General features: G+C 44.7%; 1 protein-coding gene across 1 annotated transcript in view; it reads right to left on the reverse strand.

Moving 5' to 3' along the window:
- oca2 (oculocutaneous albinism II) overlaps nt 1-19,207 on the reverse strand; it is a gene marked incomplete at its 5' end in the record, with an annotated part of 177,527 nt that overhangs the window by 142,986 nt on the left and 15,334 nt on the right. The window contains 6 exons of the mRNA XM_084308397.1: nt 6,973-7,129; nt 13,729-13,811; nt 16,063-16,220; nt 16,784-16,856; nt 18,352-18,355; nt 18,967-19,167. Coding sequence (XP_084164523.1) covers nt 6,973-7,129; nt 13,729-13,811; nt 16,063-16,220; nt 16,784-16,856; nt 18,352-18,355; nt 18,967-19,167 — 676 coding nt within the window. The remainder of the gene's footprint in view (nt 1-6,972; nt 7,130-13,728; nt 13,812-16,062; nt 16,221-16,783; nt 16,857-18,351; nt 18,356-18,966; nt 19,168-19,207) is intronic.

Consider the following 19,207-nt stretch of genomic DNA (forward strand, 5'->3'; position numbering starts at 1 on the left):
CACCAGAATAAAGCATCTGTACCAAAGATTATAAACATGAGGATGTATTTGTATCTTTCACAACCCACCGAAATCTTGGACCCCCTGGTCAAGTCAAGTCAAGAGTTTTATTTGTCACGGCATACAAGTATACAATGAAATGCGGGGGGTCTTGCCCGCAACGATTGTGCAAATACAATAGTAATATATAATAAGAATCCAATAGAACGACATTGTGCAATAAAACAAGTAAACAAAGTAGGGCATATCGGTATATGTACACATGAGTTATTTACAGAGCATGGTAGGACATGCTATGGTCCTGTGGTAGTGCAATACACTGTTAGCTACGGATGAGGAACTGGGTCTTTACTGTATGTACACTGCTATACAATGCTATATTATACAATCTCAAGTTATACTATACTATTCTGGTTGAGAACAACTACAATATAACCACCATGTTTAGATTTGTGACGGTTATTCCTCAGGTTGGGATGAATGAAAGTTATGTAACTGTAGTTTGGGATGGTTCAGAGAAAGACCCTGACTGAGGTCATGCTAAATAGATGTACAATAGATGTACAATAGTGTCTTGTACAAATATCCTTTAGATTCTCTGTAGTGTTGATGTCCTTGATAGGCTAATGAAGTTGCTGGGGAAGATGGAATTGGTGTTAACTACATAATTAGACATCTAATTAAGTACAGTAGATAGGACATGTTAAATCTGGTCAAAGCACTTGGAACGACATTGTACGGTATATAAATACAACTTTGAGCCGTGGTCTTACCAGTGACGGTCTGAACTGTATCTCTATGTTTAGAAGCAGTTAATTCATTATTTATTTTATTTTACCTTTATTTAGCCAGATAAAACATGTCGATCTGGTCCAAGAGGCCCCAACAGGAGTACAAATAATATATATATATATATAATATATATATTATCTGTCATATCTCTGTTATTAGATATGAATTATCTGTCGTAACGATGGAGAAACCGTAGATACAGTCGTCTCAAGCTTCACAAAGCATCCAGGAGAGTAGTATTCCAAGAGAGAATTTAGAATTACATGATTAACTCAAGTGTTAATTAGCGAATGACAGCTGGGAGTTGTGGGGTTAAAACAGTAGCGATGAAAGAGGCGAAATGAGCCAAAGGCAAAGCTGGTGGATGAAACTCAAAGAGATGTTGGTGTTGTTGGTCTGACCTCCAAGCAACGGCATGTAATTAGTTAATTCTCTGTGTGATCATCTATAAGGAGCTGACTGTCTAAAGGTATTGCAGACAATTTCAACAGTGCTCTTTGGGACCACCCTGATCAAGCGGGGATCTCCTACCATAGTCATGTACGATGCATCCATTATTAATAAAAATAATTGAGGCCTACAATAAGCATGCCTGTGTGTAATCAGGCAGTAAAGCCACGAACCCCCCCCCCCCCCCCCCCCTGCTCCTCTGACATCTTTATTTTATTGGTATAAATGCCATGAAAATAGGTCACTCTACTGTGATGTATAGTAGAGCACTATACTGTGTGTGTGTGTGTGTGTGTGTGCGTGTGTGTGTGTGTGTGTGTGTGCTTGTGCGTGTGTGTGCAGTAGGGCTCTTCTACTTGGGTTCTGGGGCAGACACACACACACACACACACCGTAGCCTACATGTTAAGCCAGTCAGAGAATTATAGTACCTTTAAAGTTTTACTTTGTGTATAATTACTGCTCTGCCCATAATTCTTGCCACCGGAATTTTAGCACTCTTGTCAACGACCAGTATCCAAGGGCCATTAATGACCTTCTGACAATGCTTTACTATGAAGTAACTCAGCGGAATAATGGCTTAAGTCCAAATGTGGGGAAATGAGAGAAAAAGTGGCAGGCAGCTTCAAGGCTCTCGGATTGGAACCTTTATAGTAGAGAATTAGAGATGGATGGGTCCAGAGGGCGCCGCTAATAGATCTCTCTCTCTGTGCGTGTATGTGTGTGTGTGTGTGTGTGTGTGTGTGTGTGTGTGTGTGTGTGTGTGTGTGTGTGTGTGTGTGTGTGTGTGTGTGTGTGTGTGTGTGTGTGTGTGTGTGTGTGTGTGTGTGTGTGTGTGTGTGTGTGTGTGTGTGTGTGTGTGTGTGTGTGTGTGTGTGTGTGTGTGTGTGTGTGTGTGTGTGTGTGTGTGTGTGTGTGTGTGTGTGTGTGTGTGTGTGTGTGTGTGTGTGTGTGTGTGTGTGTGTGTGTGTGTGTGTGTGTGTGTGTGTGTGTGTGTGTGTGTGTGTGTGTGTGTGTGTGTGTGTGTGTGTGTGTGTGTGTGTGTGTGTGTGTGTGTGTGTGTGTGTGTGTGTGTGTGTGTGTGTGTGTGTGTGTGTGTGTGTGTGTGTGTGTGTGTGTGTGTGTGTGTGTGTGTGTGTGTGTGTGTGTGTGTGTGTGTGTGTGTGTGTGTGTGTGTGTGTGTGTGTGTGTGTGTGTGTGTGTGTGTGTGTGTGTGTGTGTGTGTGTGTGTGTGTGTGTGTGTGTGTGTGTGTGTGTGTGTGTGTGTGTGTGTGTGTGTGTGTGTGTGTGTGTGTGTGTGTGTGTGTGTGTGTGTGTGTGTGTGTGTGTGTGTGTGTGTGTGTGTGTGTGTGTGTGTGTGTGTGTGTGTGTGTGTGTGTGTGTGTGTGTGTGTGTGTGTGTGTGTGTGTGTGTGTGTGTGTGTGTGTGTGTGTGTGTGTGTGTGTGTGTGTGTGTGTGTGTGTGTGTGTGTGTGTGTGTGTGTGTGTGTGTGTGTGTGTGTGTGTGTGTGTGTGTGTGTGTGTGTGTGTGTGTGTGTGTGTGTGTGTGTGTGTGTGTGTGTGTGTGTGTGTGTGTGTGTGTGTGTGTGTGTGTGTGTGTGTGTGTGTGTGTGTGTGTGTGTGTGTGTGTGTGTGTGTGTGTGTGTGTGTGTGTGTGTGTGTGTGTGTGTGTGTGTGTGTGTGTGTGTGTGTGTGTGTGTGTGTGTGTGTGTGTGTGTGTGTGTGTGTGTGTGTGTGTGTGTGTGTGTGTGTGTGTGTGTGTGTGTGTGTGTGTGTGTGTGTGTGTGTGTGTGTGTGTGTGTGTGTGTGTGTGTGTGTGTGTGTGTGTGTGTGTGTGTGTGTGTGTGTGTGTGTGTGTGTGTGTGTGTGTGTGTGTGTGTGTGTGTGTGTGTGTGTGTGTGTGTGTGTGTGTGTGTGTGTGTGTGTGTGTGTGTGTGTGTGTGTGTGTGTGTGTGTGTGTGTGTGTGTGTGTGTGTGTGTGTGTGTGTGTGTGTGTGTGTGTGTGTGTGTGTGTGTGTGTGTGTGTGTGTGTGTGTGTGTGTGTGTGTGTGTGTGTGTGTGTGTGTGTGTGTGTGTGTGTGTGTGTGTGTGTGTGTGTGTGTGTGTGTGTGTGGTGTGTGTGTGTGTGTGTGTGTGTGTGTGTGTGTGTGTGTGGTGTGTGTGTGGTGTGTGTGTGTGTGTGTGTGTGTGTGTGTGTGTGTGTGTGTGTGTGTGTGTGTGTGTGTGTGTGTGTGTGTGTGTGTGTGTGTGTGTGTGTGTGTGTGTGTGTGTGTGTGTGTGTGTGTGTGTGTGTGTGTGTGTGTGTGTGTGTGTGTGTGTGTGTGTGTGTGTGTGTGTGTGTGTGTGTGTGTGTGTGTGTGTGTGTGTGTGTGTGTGTGTGTGTGTGTGTGTGTGTGTGTGTGTGTGTGTGTGTGTGTGTGTGTGTGTGTGTGTGTGTGTGTGTGTGTGTGTGTGTGTGTGTGTGTGTGTGTGTGTGTGTGTGTGTGTGTGTGTGTGTGTGTGTGTGTGTGTGTGTGTGTGTGTGTGTGTGTGTGTGTGTGTGTGTGTGTGTGTGTGCGTGCGCGTGTTTTTTTCAGTTGTTTTCTTTACTCTAAATGACCAATCGGATTGTAGAGCTACGGTAATCAGGAAGAGCCTCTACCTTCCCTAAGGACTCGCTCCACTAAGCCTTCAGTAAAATGGACAGCTGATGATTGGAGAAAGTGGAAAAAAAGAACAGAACTGAACGACTAAGAGGATCAAAGTGATCGTACTGCATTTTGCATCTCGTTAGGCAACTTAACTACTATGTTAAAAGCATTGTCAGAGGAAATAAATCTGTATTGTTCCTTAATGCTGGCTATTGTTAATTATACAGTAATGCTATTTGATGAAGTACCTGCGCACTGTGTTGTTGACCCTGCTGCACTGTTCAAACTCAAAACGGGGTCCTGTTACTCAAGATGAGTAATCTCACAGAGACCGTACAGACTTAAAGTGCTCAATGTCAGATTTCATCTCTCTAGATAATGAACAAAATAGGACAATACTGTCATCCTTTCTTTCTAATGGCTATGTGAAAAACACAACAGAAAAAGTGTAATTTCCTGTGATAGGCACTGGACCTTGGGAATCTTTATAACTATGGGAGGCTTTATAACACAAAAACTTTTTAGTGTGTAAAGGAGTGCAATTACTCATAATCAGACTGCCTCCATTGTCATTCGTTTTAATCATATATTTTGTAGACATACAATTAATTACAAGGTAGGCCTACTAAGGGTGAATGACTTTGGTGTAACTGCTGCAGTAGTATGTTCCAGGCCCTGATAGGTCCTGAGTGTAACGGAGGAAAGTGAATAAACATTGACATAAATAACTTTTCTGGAAGTGGCGATCCTACTGAACTGATGTTGGATGTAAGTGGAGATCCTACTGAACTGATGTTGGATGTAAGTGGAGATCCTACTGAACTGATGTTGGATGTAAGTGGAGATCATATAGACACTAGGTAGTAGTGTATAGGGATAGTGCATAGTAGATAGTAGTATAGACATAGTAGCAAAGTACATAATAGAAAAAGACAGTAAGAAGGTTAGTTCTTTTTATATATATATATTTTCTTTTTCATTTCAAATATTAGGTGTGTTTTAGTCAAATTAGCCTGGGGTTATGTGGGCTGACTTTGGTAGATTGGAGATCAGATGGGCCGCTGCGTTCTGTATGAGTTGAAGGGCCTTGGTGGCGCACCACCCTGCTATAGCTTAACATGTTTGCCTCTTGTCAGTTTCAGAGAGATTGGTCCATCTAATTAAAACCAATAACGCTCAGTAGGGAATGCACTAAAATAGACGGCAGGTGTACACTGGGTGAATGAATGAATGAATGAATGAATGAATGAATGAATGAATGAATGAAAACTTTATTAACAGATTGCAGAATGGGTACAGTGCAGTACAGCTCAATACATACAATTGTTAAGGGGATGCAGACCAGAGAAAGACTTTCGACTTGTTTACACCAGGGTCCCCCATTTCCAATTCATCGTAACATATATGACATACATGACATACAGATAGACAGTACTGCTACATCTATACATTTATGACATACCAGATTTGCAATTACAGTACTGTATTTGTGATACAAAAAGAGTCCAGAAAGAAAAGAGTATATACATTAGGCGTAGAAACTGTACATTGGATTGGGTAGGTGGGGGTGGGACTGTACATTGGAGGTGGTTGGGGGGGGGGGGGGGTGGGTAGGAGTGTGGGGGGGGGGGGGGGGTTGGGTAGGAGGGGTGGGTGGGGACTGTACATTGGAGGTGGTTGGGGGGGGGGGGGGGGGGTAGGAGGGGTGGGTGGGGGACACTGTACAACTGTACAAACAACACTGTACATTGGATTATTGACAAGACCATACTTGGTAATTTACTGTACATTGGCGGGGGTTGTGTTCGGACATTTACAGGGGCCAGTTTCGAGTTGCAGTCTCCCTTAGGTGTTTTTTGAGAGTGTTTTTGAAAGTGGGTAGTGATTCACATTCCTTTACAGCTTTGGGTAGGGCGTTCCACATTGATGTGGCATAATTGCGAAACGTGTTTAGTCCCTTGTTTGAGCCGAATCTGGGTTTAACATGATTTGTGGAGCTCCCTCTGGTGTTGTGATCGTGGTATTCACTGACCTTTGGGAAGTATTTAGTCATGTACATGGGTACCTTGGTCGTGTAGTGTATCTTGTAGACCAGGCCCATTGCAAGTTGCTGTACTCTGTCGTCTACTCTAAGCCATCCTAGGTTGTCAAAGTGGGCAGGGGTGAGGTGGGTTCTAGGAGTAAGGTCAAGCAGTAGTCTGACCAGTTTGTTTTGAGATGTTTGTAATTTTGTTTTTAGCGCCTTTGAGGTGCTTTGGTACCATGAGGTGCAAGCATAGTCGTAGTACCCTTGAATGAGTGCTCCTGCTAGAGTCTTCAGGGTATTCTTGTTTACCAGTGAGGAGATCCGGTACAAGAAACGAGTTCGTTGGTTGACTTTTTTTATTACATTGGATGCCATTTTGTCACAGGAAAGATTTGCCTCTAGGATGGAACCCAGGTAGGTAATATCTTCTTTCCTTGTGACAATATTGTCACCCACTGTAACTGAGAAGCCGTCGGTCTTGCTGAGTTTGTTATTTGAACCGAAGAGAATGGACTCTGTTTTGCCCATGTGTAATGATAGTTTGTTATCAGCGAGCCATATGCAGATTTTGCTTAGTTCTGAGCTGAGGGTAATCCAAACTAGTCTAGTTTAAACAGGATGCTATTGCTTTGGATATAGGGAGTGTTTGGATTGAATCATTGACAGACATTTCTTAATTATTCCTGCACAACCTGGCAACCCAGAGTCAACGTGCATCTCCTGTGCCTGTGCACAATCAGCCTCTGACGAAAGGAATGAGGACAAAACTACCAAAATGAAATAAATATGCCTGTGAGTTTGAAGCCCCTTTTTCACAGCCCAATGTTGGCAGGTATACAATTCAAAATTATGTCCAACAAAAGTCTGACCTGCGTGATCATATGGCTTTGTTTAGAAGGTTTGGTTCGTTCGTCAATTGGCAATGTGAACCATAACCGAACCAATAAAAATGGCAACAAAAGTAACAATTTCACTTTTGATTCGGACTATGTCAAAACGAACCGTGACGAACTGTGTGAACGCACACCCCCCCAAAACCACATTGTGCTGTCCGAGATAATTCAGAACCATTTACCTCAAAGATGATGAGGATATATACCCCCGACAAGATGGCTGCAGCGATGGCCACTTGAGTCTCCACGTTGACGTAGAGCGACTGGTGGGTCATGGAGAGAGGGACCACCTCACTGGGCTCCTGCAGGAAGGCCTGGACTGTGATGAAGATGGGTTCACTGACGAGGGAGAAACAGCACGGCAGACAAGAATGAGCTGAATGTTCTCTCATTAAGTGTTTAAGAATATTCTTTTGTTTATGTGACTATCTATACTGCGTAAAAAAAACGACTTGTTTAGGTTTAAAAAAAAATACCTTTTTAGTTCTAGGTAAAACTCGTTGCCTTTCAAAAAAAGATTAGAGAACTATTATATAATAATAATAAAATAGTAAGAACCCTTCCTTACAAAAGTGATGATGGCGGTGAAGCAAAAACAAAATATACTACTAAGTCCCACTCCCTTAACCTCTTAAGCCCGATCAGCCCGGTAGATTTATTTCACGTTATAAATAGATCAATACAGTCCGCATTAAGTAATGTTGCATTTCTTTTTCAAATAGCCAAGAGTAAAGACCCTAACCCAGTGCTTCTCAAACTTTTTCTGTCAGGCCCCCCTTTGGCGGACCAAAGTATCTTGCCCCCCCCCCCCTCGCCCCAACAAAATAGTCATGAAATGGGCCATGTTTAAATTTATTGAAATAACACCAATATCGTGACCTTTCAAATTGACAACACCTTCCCTCGCGAGAGCCACCTTGCCTCGCTGTGAAACAGCACTGCAGAATGGTCAGCTCCCATCTCCTCACACAGCGCAGAGAACAGGCGCGCTTTCAGGGGTCGGGTTTTGATGAAATTTACCACGTTTATAACTTCTGTCAAAACCTCATTCAGCTCAGGGCTAAGCTGTCTTGACGCTAGCGCCTCTCTGTGAATTTACAGTGCGTCCATTGCGCGTTTGGCGAGACCCCCTTGATGAGCGCCTGTAGCCCCCTCCTTTTCCCTGCCATGGCCTGCGCACCGTCAGAGCAAAAGCTATATATTTTGTTTTCAGAGCTGTCATGGATGAAAAGCCAGCTTCACACAGATATGTGGTGCTGAATGGTATCAACACCTTAACTGCTGCATCATGAGATACTTGGTACTCAGCACCACACTCTGAAACTAGCTCTCCAGGTGGTATCAGATGAGATTTCAATGAGTTCTTCCAAGAGTTTGGATGGAGATGTGTCAGGAAGCTTTGTCTCAATGTTGTCTGTAAATTTTTTTTTATCGAGAGTAACTTGGTGATCCTTTTCTGTGTTTTATTAAATAATGATTTTCAGATTTTGAGAAATGGTCAAACTTATCCAAATATGGTATTTTCATGGAGAACAGTGCAGCTGCAACAGATAGCACTTTAGTGATAATTTTCTGTAATAAAAAAAAAAAAAAAAAAAAATCTCAAGGCCTCCCCTGTCATGCCTCTGCGCCCCCCCTGGGGGGCGCGCCCCCCACTTTGAGAAACACTGCCCTAACCCTACCAAAACAGCAGTCAAAGTGTATATTTTAAGTGTTATATATCGTATAGCTTACGCTCTGCGCTCAAGTGGAACATATCCCATAGCCAGTCTAATACTGAATACATTTCTTCACATGTACACACCCATCCGCCTGGCCACACCCCCATGCGCTCCTCTACATCAGTGGTTCCCAAAGTCGGGGTCGCGACCCAAAGGTGGGCCGCGAGCAGCCACGGGTGGGCCGCGAGATGATTTCCAATATTATTTTTTTTTTTTTGTCAGGCCACTGAACTTAGAAGCAGGCCAGGACAGTGTTTCTAGTTGTATTCTATTCTATTGTATTCTAAAATGTGACTATATGGTTTTATATTAACTTAATAAATAAACAAAAACAAAAAGATCTACTTATTTCAACGAACATTTCAAACTAAATAACAGATTATGCACATAAAACGCTGAAAACAACCGAAGCAACAATAGTATTTTAATGAGGCTATTATTATTATCATTATTATTTTGCAACAAGTTAGCCCTCTCATAAATAGCACATATAAATGAATAACTAACTTGAACTAACTTAATAGGATTGAAGTGATATTTGGCTTAAAAAATCGATCACATGGCAAAAAAAAAAAGGCCGTGCATTGGGCCGCGGCTCTCTGACGCCTTATTTTCTGGGTCCTGGCCTGAAAAGTTTGGGAACCCCTGCTCTACATAAGCGGGGATGTGGCCATACTAACAGCTCCTTCCCTATTTTCACCACCGACAAGTGTCTGTATACACCACTTGAGTTTAGTGCCGAAATAGTTGTTGGAAAGGAGCTACGTGGACATTGTATCTTATTTTTTCTCTCTCTCGCCAATTTTCGAGAAAAGCTAAGTCATAATGTCTGCACCTTCGGGGGGTTCGAACGCACACAACGTCACCCTTCACCAGCGTTTCTCCATTGCCGCGTCCGCCGTGCGTCGTGGGGCTGCTCTGACTCCACAGTCGTGGCAGTCAGATACGCCCGAGCAGCACCCGGTGGTGAGTCTGCCTCTCCGAGGGGCCGTTGAGCCGCCGTCTCCCTTAAGATGACCTGGTTCCGGCCCTGGTTCCCCCGCCAGTGGATGGTCGGCCGATAGGCCAACGGCTCCTCTGGTGCCTGGGTATTTGCGACGCAGGCTCTTCGCCTCTGCTCCCTCCCGTCGTAGGGCGGCGAGCTGCAGGGGCGAACGGCCTGGCTTTGGGGATGTGCTGGTGCCGAATGAGAGTGCTCTTGCCCTGTCTCCGTTTCCGATGGAAACTGAGGATCACATGGAGGGGGCGAGATCGCTCTTGTTTGATGCCCCAATGGATTCGTATCATTCTCCCCCTCGGGGTGTGGCAGGGAGTGTTGCGTCTCCTTGGGGTCCCTTGTTCTCCGGTGTTGGGTTAGAACCTCTGACCCTGAGACAAGATGCCCAGCTATCTGCCGCGTCGGATGGTGGCGCCCGTACGTGAGGGACACGGGTGACGTGGAGGGAGGTGCGCAAGGGGAGTTGCGTGCCTTGTTCCCCGAGCTCATGGCGGCCGCCGCAGCCGCTAATGGCATGGCGTTGCCGCAGCCTCTGCCAGCACCTGTTCCTGATGACATGATAGGTCATCTCTGGCAACGTCGTCCTGTGAGAGAGACGGGCGTTGTCTGCCAATTCTTCCCGTCAATGGAGGCCTGAAACAGGGACAGGTAATCTCCCGCATCACTGGCCTTACTCCTGCCTACGTGCCAGTCACGCGGGTGGCGGGTTTGGTCCAGGGACTAAAGGACGGGGTGCCTCGGCTTGATAGCCCGATGACATCCATTCTTTGTCCCGAAGTGGTGTGGGAGCCGTTGCGGAAGCCGGTTCACCAAGGGAAATCGGCTAGGAAGATGGCTAACTGGAGTGACCAGGCGTACATCGCCGCGACTCAGAGCCTAGCTGCGACGTCCAACATTGCGCAGCTAGCGTGCTACATGTCGGGGATGATGGCAGGCGGGTCGGTATTGGACGACCATCAACAGTACCTTCATGCCCAGGCGGCTGGAGCCATCCTGCACCTTACCCAGCTGCAGGCGATAGCCGCCGGGAAGGGGCACGCCCTGGCCACTCTGTCCCAGCGCCACCTTTGGCTGGAGCAGGTGAGGGTGCCGGGAACAGAAGAGGATTCCCCTGCTCACGGCCCCCCTCTCCGATGCTGGGCTCTTCGGGTCGGCCATGCAGCAGATGACGGCTGCCTGCAGAGAGATGGAGGAGGAGCGCGCTGTGCTCCAACCCCATTTCCCCCGACCCGATGCCACCGGTGATGGCCGACGGAAACAACGCCGGCAGAGGCCCGCGACCGTTGCCACCGCCACCACCGCCGCCGCTGCTGGGCCTTCGTCCAAGAAGGCCAGGAGTGGAGGGAGTGCCTCGTCCGCCGCAGCCAGCCGCCCCACGCCCGGAGGTGACGGTAGAGATCAACGTGACCAGGCGCCCCAGAACCGTCCCTGCGGGGCGCCGCTAGTGACTCTCCCCTGTGTGTTGTTTAAGTGAGTAGGACAGTTTTCTTATAAATCGTTCTGGTCGCTATATATATGTGTGCTTGGCAAGGCCTGTGGCTAGCACTCGGTCGAAAGACTTGTCTTCCCTCATCATGAAGAAGACTGTGTTCTTCTTATAGTGGTAAATTTTACCGTTTTATCTGAGGGGGTTGTGTGTATTCTGTTACATTGGAAACATGGCATCGAGTCCACAACTTGGTTAGAGTGTTAGCCTACAGAAGTGCTCGTATGTAGCTTGTACCGAGGTCTTGACCCTCTCTTAAACGTATGTGTTAGTTCTTAGACATAAAACACTGTGACGTGTTTCGCACATGAGCCTAAAGCCTTGTATATAAAACCTGTTCGCAAACGAGTTATCGTCTGTGGCTGGCGTGCATTGGTTTAGCTTATCCTTGTGGATATACGCTTTTCATGTAGCATGCTGGCTACGCGGGTATCATCGCTGCTGGTTGTTTTTCATCGTATCCGGGGTGTGGGGTCATGAGGGGGTGAACTGATAAACCTCCCTCCCCCTTTTTTTCTGATTGGTCAGGGGGTTGGGCCTCCTGTCCTTCGGGCTTCCTGTCGCACTGTTTGGTCAGCGCGTCACAGGGTAGGGGAGAGGAGGGGGGGGGTGGGAGTTCCCTGGTCCCACGCCATATTTGGCCAGGTGGGTCATGGAATTCCCCCCGCCATAGAGTACGTCACTGGGCGCGTTTCTATTGGTTGTGAGACTTCCGTGAGTTCTTTTCAGGCTCCATGTTGTGGACCTCTGTTGTTGTCAAGATGGGTTTTGCGGTGCGTGTGAACTTAAACAAAAGTGTTCTGCTCTGCGCTCTGTTGCATATGTCTTGAGCTTTTGGTCACGTAGCTCAATGTTACATATATCTTTTCAAATTGTTACTCACGTGGGAAGTCTCTGGGGGTTCCCTGTCTCCTCTCTTTTATACAGAGCAGGGTTGACAGGGGTGTTTCCCTCAGACGTATCATATGGGACCCATATCTGTGTCTCTTGGCCGGCACGCGTGCCTAGGGTTGCCTACCCCTGCTCTAGAGGGTCGGGTTTTTTTGTGGAGGCTGCGACATGGTGCACAGCATACCGAACACCCCTTCCGCCGGGGTGCTGTTTTCAGCAGACCCCTTAGGCGCCTGTCTAGTCCGCAGTGCTCCAGGCACAGGTCGAGTCCTTCTGGCCTGTTGCCTGGATTGAGGGATCAACCTCTTTGGGGGTTGTCTCCCCGGTGCACTGCCTGGTCCCCCTGTGGGGGTCTAGCCTCTTGAGGGCTTCAGGGCGGCGTGCTGTAGGGGGGAAGGGCCTGCTCTTGGATGGGCCCTGTCCGATACGCTGGCGATGTGGGGGGTGGTGTCACTGGTGACCGCCTGGTGGGGTCTCGATGCTGCAGCGTCGTTGGTCTCACCAGGCCCCCTTTTTCCGGGGGGTCCTGACCCTTCCTGGGGCTGGGTCCTCCTTCGCGCTCCACTGCTACGGCCTTGCCACAGGGTTAGGTTCTTTTTTTCTTCCCGTTCGTTCCCTAGTGGCATGTGGGTTGCGCGCCTGTGTAGTCGTGGGTTCTTCTGTGGGAAGGTAAGTCCCACGATCTGCTCACCCTGTGCGTTTGAGTTGCTAAACCCTCTTCGCACAGTCGGATCCGATTCCCTCCCGTCCTCCACTACGGGGGTCCGGGGGCTCGGGTCCTCCCCAGTTCTGATGGTTGTGGGGGGCCTCAGCGGGTACATTTTTCGAGCTTCCGCTCTGCTCAGCTCCTGTGTTCCACTTGAGCGCAGAGCGTAAGCTATACGATATATAACATACGGTTATCCTATAACCATAGTTATATGAGTATAGTGAGCACTCTGCGCTGACTCACTGAGGACCCCGTGGTCTTGACTCTTCGCCTTCGGTGGTGAAAGACTTGGGAAGGAGCTGTTAGTATGGCCACATCCCCGCTTATGTAGAGGAGCGGATGGGGGTGTGGCCAGGCGGATGGGTGTGTACATGTGAAGAAATTTATTCAGTATTAGACTGGCTATGGGATATGTTCCACTTGAGTGCAGAGCGCTCGCTATACTCATATAACTATGGTTATAGGATAACCGTATGTTATTAGTGGACGATTTAGACGCGAGAAGAAGAAGCACTCATGAAATCATTGTAGATATTTTTCTGTTGTGATTTTCGTGTTTATATCTCATGGGTCGAACAAACATCAATGTTATTGCCATACAATACAACTGATATTGTTTCTTTACCTTTCTGTCATCTAGGAAAAAAACGTGTCGCAATCCGGTGAAAAATGGCGGCACTATGTACATTATACAAAAGTAACTGTACTTTCAGTAGATTTCATTCACAGTCTTTGCTGTCCTGTAACGGGCACTTGGTGGTACTAAATCCAGACTAGATCCATTGGAAAGAGGAGATTTGGCCCGATCCATAGATGTATGACTTGGCCATAATAAGGTATTTTATAGGCCTGATATTCTATATTCAATATTCAATATAAATAAATGTATCATATCATATCATATCATAAAATTATATTCTATATTCATATTTCAAATTGCATGTGTCCGGATGGCAAAATTCAGTACTATAGATGTCCCTAGATACCAAGAACATGCAAATAGAAGTGGAAGAGGAGCAATCTTCCATTTACTTTGTTACAAATATGGCTAGGGCTTATGAGGTTAAGGCACTTCATGGTAAACACATCAGTTTCAGAGGGAGACACATAACTCATGAGTTAAGAATACTGTACCTGCTGATCATCTCAAATGTTTTTGTCGTCAGTATCTGTTCACTTCGTTCATTATGTAGAGGTATGGTCCAATTATAAATCACCTGTTCATAAACAAAAGAATAATGAGTGCCATTTGAAAATAGCTCAGCATTCCCTCTGGTTCCACTATCTCTGTAGCCGCAGCATCTGGTGAAATGGTGATTTGAAACTGTTAAAGGTGTTATAGATAAACATTTTATGTAGAGCAATCTCTTTTTTTATATACATAATACATCCACATATCTTTTAGAAAGGTGCAGAATTGCCCCCCCCCCCCGAAAGTATTCATGAATTTCTCATTTAAAAAATAGTTGTGGGTCCAAAATTAATGTTGCTGTTGAGATGTTGTGTGCATGTATCCCCTCCGTACTTCTCATTTCCCCTGCACCTGATTGGATAAATGACATGCTGGTGCTGTAGTGTGACATCTAGTGGCTGACTGTTATCTAGCAGTGGTTCCCAAAGTCGGGGTCGCGACCCAAAGGTGGGCCGCGAGCAGCCACTGGTGGGCCGCGAGATGATTAAAAAAATATATAAAAAAAATAAAAAAAAATAAAAAAAATATTTTTTTTATTTTTAATTTTTTAATTTTTAATTTTTTAATTTTAATTTTTTTTGTCAGGCCACTGAACTTAGAAGCAGGCCAGAACAGTGTTTCTAGTTGTATTCTAAAATTCTATTCTATTGTATTCTAAAATGTGACTATATGGTTTTATATTAACTTAATAAATAAACAAAAACGAAAAATCTACTTATTTCAACGAACATTTCAAACTAAATAACAGATTATGGACATAAAACGCTGAAAACAACCGAAGCAACAATAGTATTTTAATGAGGCTATTATTATTATCATTATTATTTTGCAACAAGTTAGCCCTCTCATAAATAGCACATATAAATGAATAACTAACTTGAACTAACTTAATAGGATTGAAGTGATATTTGGCTTAAAAAATCGGTCGCCTGGCAAAAAAAAAAAAAAAAAAGCCAGACGATGTGCATTGGGCCGCGGCTCTCTGACACCTTATTTTCTGGGCCCCGGCCTGAAAAGTTTGGGAACCCCTGATCTATAGCACCGTTAAGCACCCAGAGTTGTCAGAGATTATAGGGCAGTTAAATATGAAATTAACATAGTGTGAACATTCATGTTTAGGGTTTACATTTTCGTCGATTTTGGCTGGATATGAACAATGCAGGCGTTACAGGTGCATCAGAGCCAGAACAAACCGGCTCAGAGACAGTTTCTTCCCCAGAGCCATCACCACCTTGAACTCCAATATGCACCAATAACTCACCCCTTCCCCCTCCTCCCACACTGTGCAACATCCTATCCCCCAAGTGCAATATACACAGTGCAATACCCACTACCGTCTGACACTGTTATTTTGTATATTGTATTGTAACATTGTTTATTATTATTATCTTATGTTTCTGTATAGTATTTTATGTTTCTTGTATATTATTTTATGTTCTGTATAGTATTTTATGTTTCTCTTTTATTACCTGTGTGATTTTTTTCCCACTACTGCACCTTAAGTTTGAGTCCCAAAAACTCGTTGTATGCAATATAATGATAATAAAGTACAATCTAATCTAATGTTGGAATATCAGAACATGGCCCAGCCGCTTGAAGCCGTGACACACTGGGCCACATTCCAAAAAGTTTAGGTGCAGATTAAATTTTTTTTTGGTCTGACACTTCCTGCGGCTGGGCCAGAACTCCGACCACGGAACTCAGTGAGTAAACTAATGGTATTACATCAACTACACTACTAGTAACTTGTAGCAAGTATCCCATACCATTTAATGTCCAACAATCAAAACTATCCCTTTAATACATTGAGCGGGGGAAGTGGTCTAACTAACATGCAGATTTAATTGTTTATATTACAGTAGCTAATGTTAATAACGAAATATAAAAGAATATAAAAGTCATAATACACAAGATTCTTTATTTTATGTTCAAATTCAGTGTGTAACGCTTCATTCACATAGGATGAAAGGATTTAACTGGGGTAACTACCCTTAATAGCTGGTTCCTGAATTGAACAAGGACAAAACTGCAACTTTTTAATACATTCTATGAGTTGTTGCATTGTAAAAAATGACTGTGGCTAATCTTCATTTTCATCCGAGGCTAAAGAGGAGTAGAGAGAAGAAAAAAACTCTGGAACCTGAGAGGGGGCTGGGCACTGCAGAGCTCTATCAACACAACAACATTTGAACTACATTACATACCACATACAATAGAAATGAAAGAAGTCAAATGTAATGCTGCTGATCTCAAATCCGACTGTTAGGGAATCTCACCTGCTGAGCTCTCCTTCTCCGGGGCCCCTCCTCCTCAGTCTGCTCTACCTGGATCAATATGTATTCCGGATTGGTCAGGTCAATCATCCCTTCTGTGAAAGGCCCGCCCACTTGTAGCCTTAGTAACGCGTTGTCGCGGAAATTTGTCAGGTTCATTGCTGTGGGACACGAACTGTCAAGAAAAGTGTATGTTGATGTATTGAATGTATTTGCACTTTAAATGGTGCATTCACATAGAAAATACGCTATTTGAGCTTTACTTACATTTTTCTAATTGTTATGTCTATGTCCTTGGACAGATCCATTTGTATCAGTGAACATGCTCTACTGTCTCCCAGAACCAAAACAAATAGAATAATTTAACCCACCCCCTAATCTAAATGCCCCAGCGATGTACAGCACCATAAAAGATTGGAGAAGATAGAAAAGGTAATTGTCACAGTAGCCAGGATGATTTCCTTGGAATAAGAGTACATTTTCTGGTTTGGAACTGATATCATCACATACAGTAGGTTCATTTGGATATAAACATAATAGATAAACATAATGTTTTGTTCCATATCTAAAGAGAAAACGGCAGTACATTGTAAATACTCAGGAATCCTTACTTTGTGGTCATGTGGACATCTCTTAAACGTGTGTGTCTTCTAAAAGAAACCTTTGAGAACTATTGGGATTAATAGGTGTTGCCTTGAACAGAACAGACGGAAGGAAAGGATACAGAAGCTCTGTGTTGGTGAGACGGCCAACATCCTCCAGGGATTGTCTCTGTCTGGATACATGCTGAAGAACAACTGAAAGCAGAACCCATATATCAATGTATTTTTGTTTGTTCCATAAAGACCCCTGCACGTTATTCCAATGACTGGTACCATTGGTAAAGATGAACAGTTCCAAAATAAAAGCGTTCTCCAAAAATGTTATTTATTTATTCAGAGGCAATTATTCATGGTTAAAAAAATTATTCTCGCAATTATTTATCACCTTTCAATGGTTGTTGAAATCATTTTGGGGGTGGGAGATTTACTGCCTGGTGTCCTGGTGTGGACTGAACAACTTAGAGCTCAAGTCACTAAAGACAGTGGAGATGGTTGTGGACTTCAGGAAGAACCCAGCCCCACTTTTCACCCTCGCCCTGAGAGACTCCCCAATCGACACTGCTGAGTTTCTTCCTGGACACTGTCATCTCCCAGGACCTCAAGTGGGAGCTGAACATCAGCTCCATCACTAAACACGCACAACAGAGGACTTCCTGTACATCCTGTGGCAGCTGAGGAACTTCAAACTGCCAGAGAGACGATGATGGTGCAATTCCATACCGCCATCATTGAGTCCATCATTCATCACCTCCTCTATCGCCATCTGATACGCTGCGGGCCACTGCCGAGGACAAGGGCAGACTGCAGCGTATCATTGGGACAGTGATTGGCTGCAATCTGCCATCTCTCCAGGACCTGTAGGGCCCCACTCCCACGCCCTCTGGCAAGAGGCTGCTGTCCATCAGGACCAAACCCTCACACCACAAGAGTTTCTTCCCGTCTGCAGCGAGCCTCATGAACAATATTGATGTGTTTTTTTTTCTACTTTCTTACTTTTCTCTGTGGTTATAGTATGCACCAAGACAAATTCCTTGTACTGTGCAAACGTAGTTGGCAATACATTCTGATTCTGATTTTTACAATCATGGGGAGGCTGTTTGTTCTTTTACATTTCATTTACAAATTCTGCATAATTGCTACCAATTATGACTTTCATAAGATCACAAGACACCCGGTACACTATTTTTTTTTATAATACACTATGTTTCTTGATACATGCCTAGAAGCTCAGTGTGATTTATTGAAATGCAAGACTTGGTGGTAAAAACTGTGAAATAGCCTCAAAATGTAAATGGGTAATATTTGAAGCAATTAGATTGATTCTGTGTGAAACTGTCACGGCTGTGACATCCAGCTGCAGTACTAACGCTGTCTCTTACAGAAACAACACGCTTAGAAGGACTTTGATTAGCTTGGCGACAAAATGTGCCAATAATTCAGACAAGCTTCATAAGCTTGGGATGACTTTGATTAGCTTGGCAACAAAAGGTGCCAATAATTCAAACAAGCTTCTTTTGTAGGATAAGTTGTATTCAGACGCCTTTGAATATTTGCATAAGTATGTTATTTGCACAGAACATACTGCAGTATATTTCTTCTTGTCGTTGAATTTTACAGATATTTGTGTCTGTTCATCTTTGCAAAGGGTGCCAAACAGTGATACATGAAATACCATTGGTGATCTACTTACACTACTGAGAACAACAAGGACAAAGACACAGCCAATTCTGGAGATGTTGAAGAAACATCTGAAAGGTAGAACATTTTGTGAATATAACAGTAATAATAACGGTAGTGAAATTAATGTTATCTTACAATATAATACAGTATGAGTAACATTTCCCCAAAGCTATATTGCAATCTTTGTTATCAACGATGAGCTTCTGCAATGTCAGCATTATGTTAGGCTGGTAAAGATATGCCTCCTAAAGTGTGTAAACGGAAGTACAGGAAGTAGGCCTACAGGCTACAGGCTTTTCGGTTTCGACAAAACAATTATAGAAACGTGTGAAGTGCACAATATTTCCTCATAAGAATTTACTACATGACCGGGACGTTCTAGCTTGTTTGCCGACAGGATTCGGGAAAAGTTTGGTCCGTTCGGAGGCAGCTTCCAGGGGAAGTACCGGAAATTCTACCCCATACACACTTTCGGCAGTAGTTCTTTACTAGGCTTTATCTCACGGAGGAGATAAAACTGGGAACGAGGTTAGCATTATGTGAAAGGTTCTTGCGATTGGAGGTGCTTGTGATTAGAGGATCAAGAAAAGAGGGCGGGTTTGAGGTAGGTCGACAAGGAACTCACCGTAGGCCTCTGGTGAGTTTGACATTCAGGTTGAGGTTGTCCAGCGGGTCGTTCTTCTCGGAGGAGCTCGAGCGAGACAGGGACAGGTTGGTGAGCTCGCTCCCCAGGCGAAACCGCGTCTCCAGTTCCATAGCGCTGCTCTGCCAGGGCCCTTCCAGTCCACCCATAAACTTGGGGTCATGCAGGCTCATGTATGTCGAACTGAAATGAAAACATTGTTGTTTAAATCTTTTTTTAAATA

Source organism: Notolepis coatsorum (genome assembly GCF_963971535.1).
Source record: "Notolepis coatsorum genome assembly, chromosome: 2".
Lineage (NCBI taxonomy): Eukaryota > Metazoa > Chordata > Actinopteri > Aulopiformes > Paralepididae > Notolepis > Notolepis coatsorum.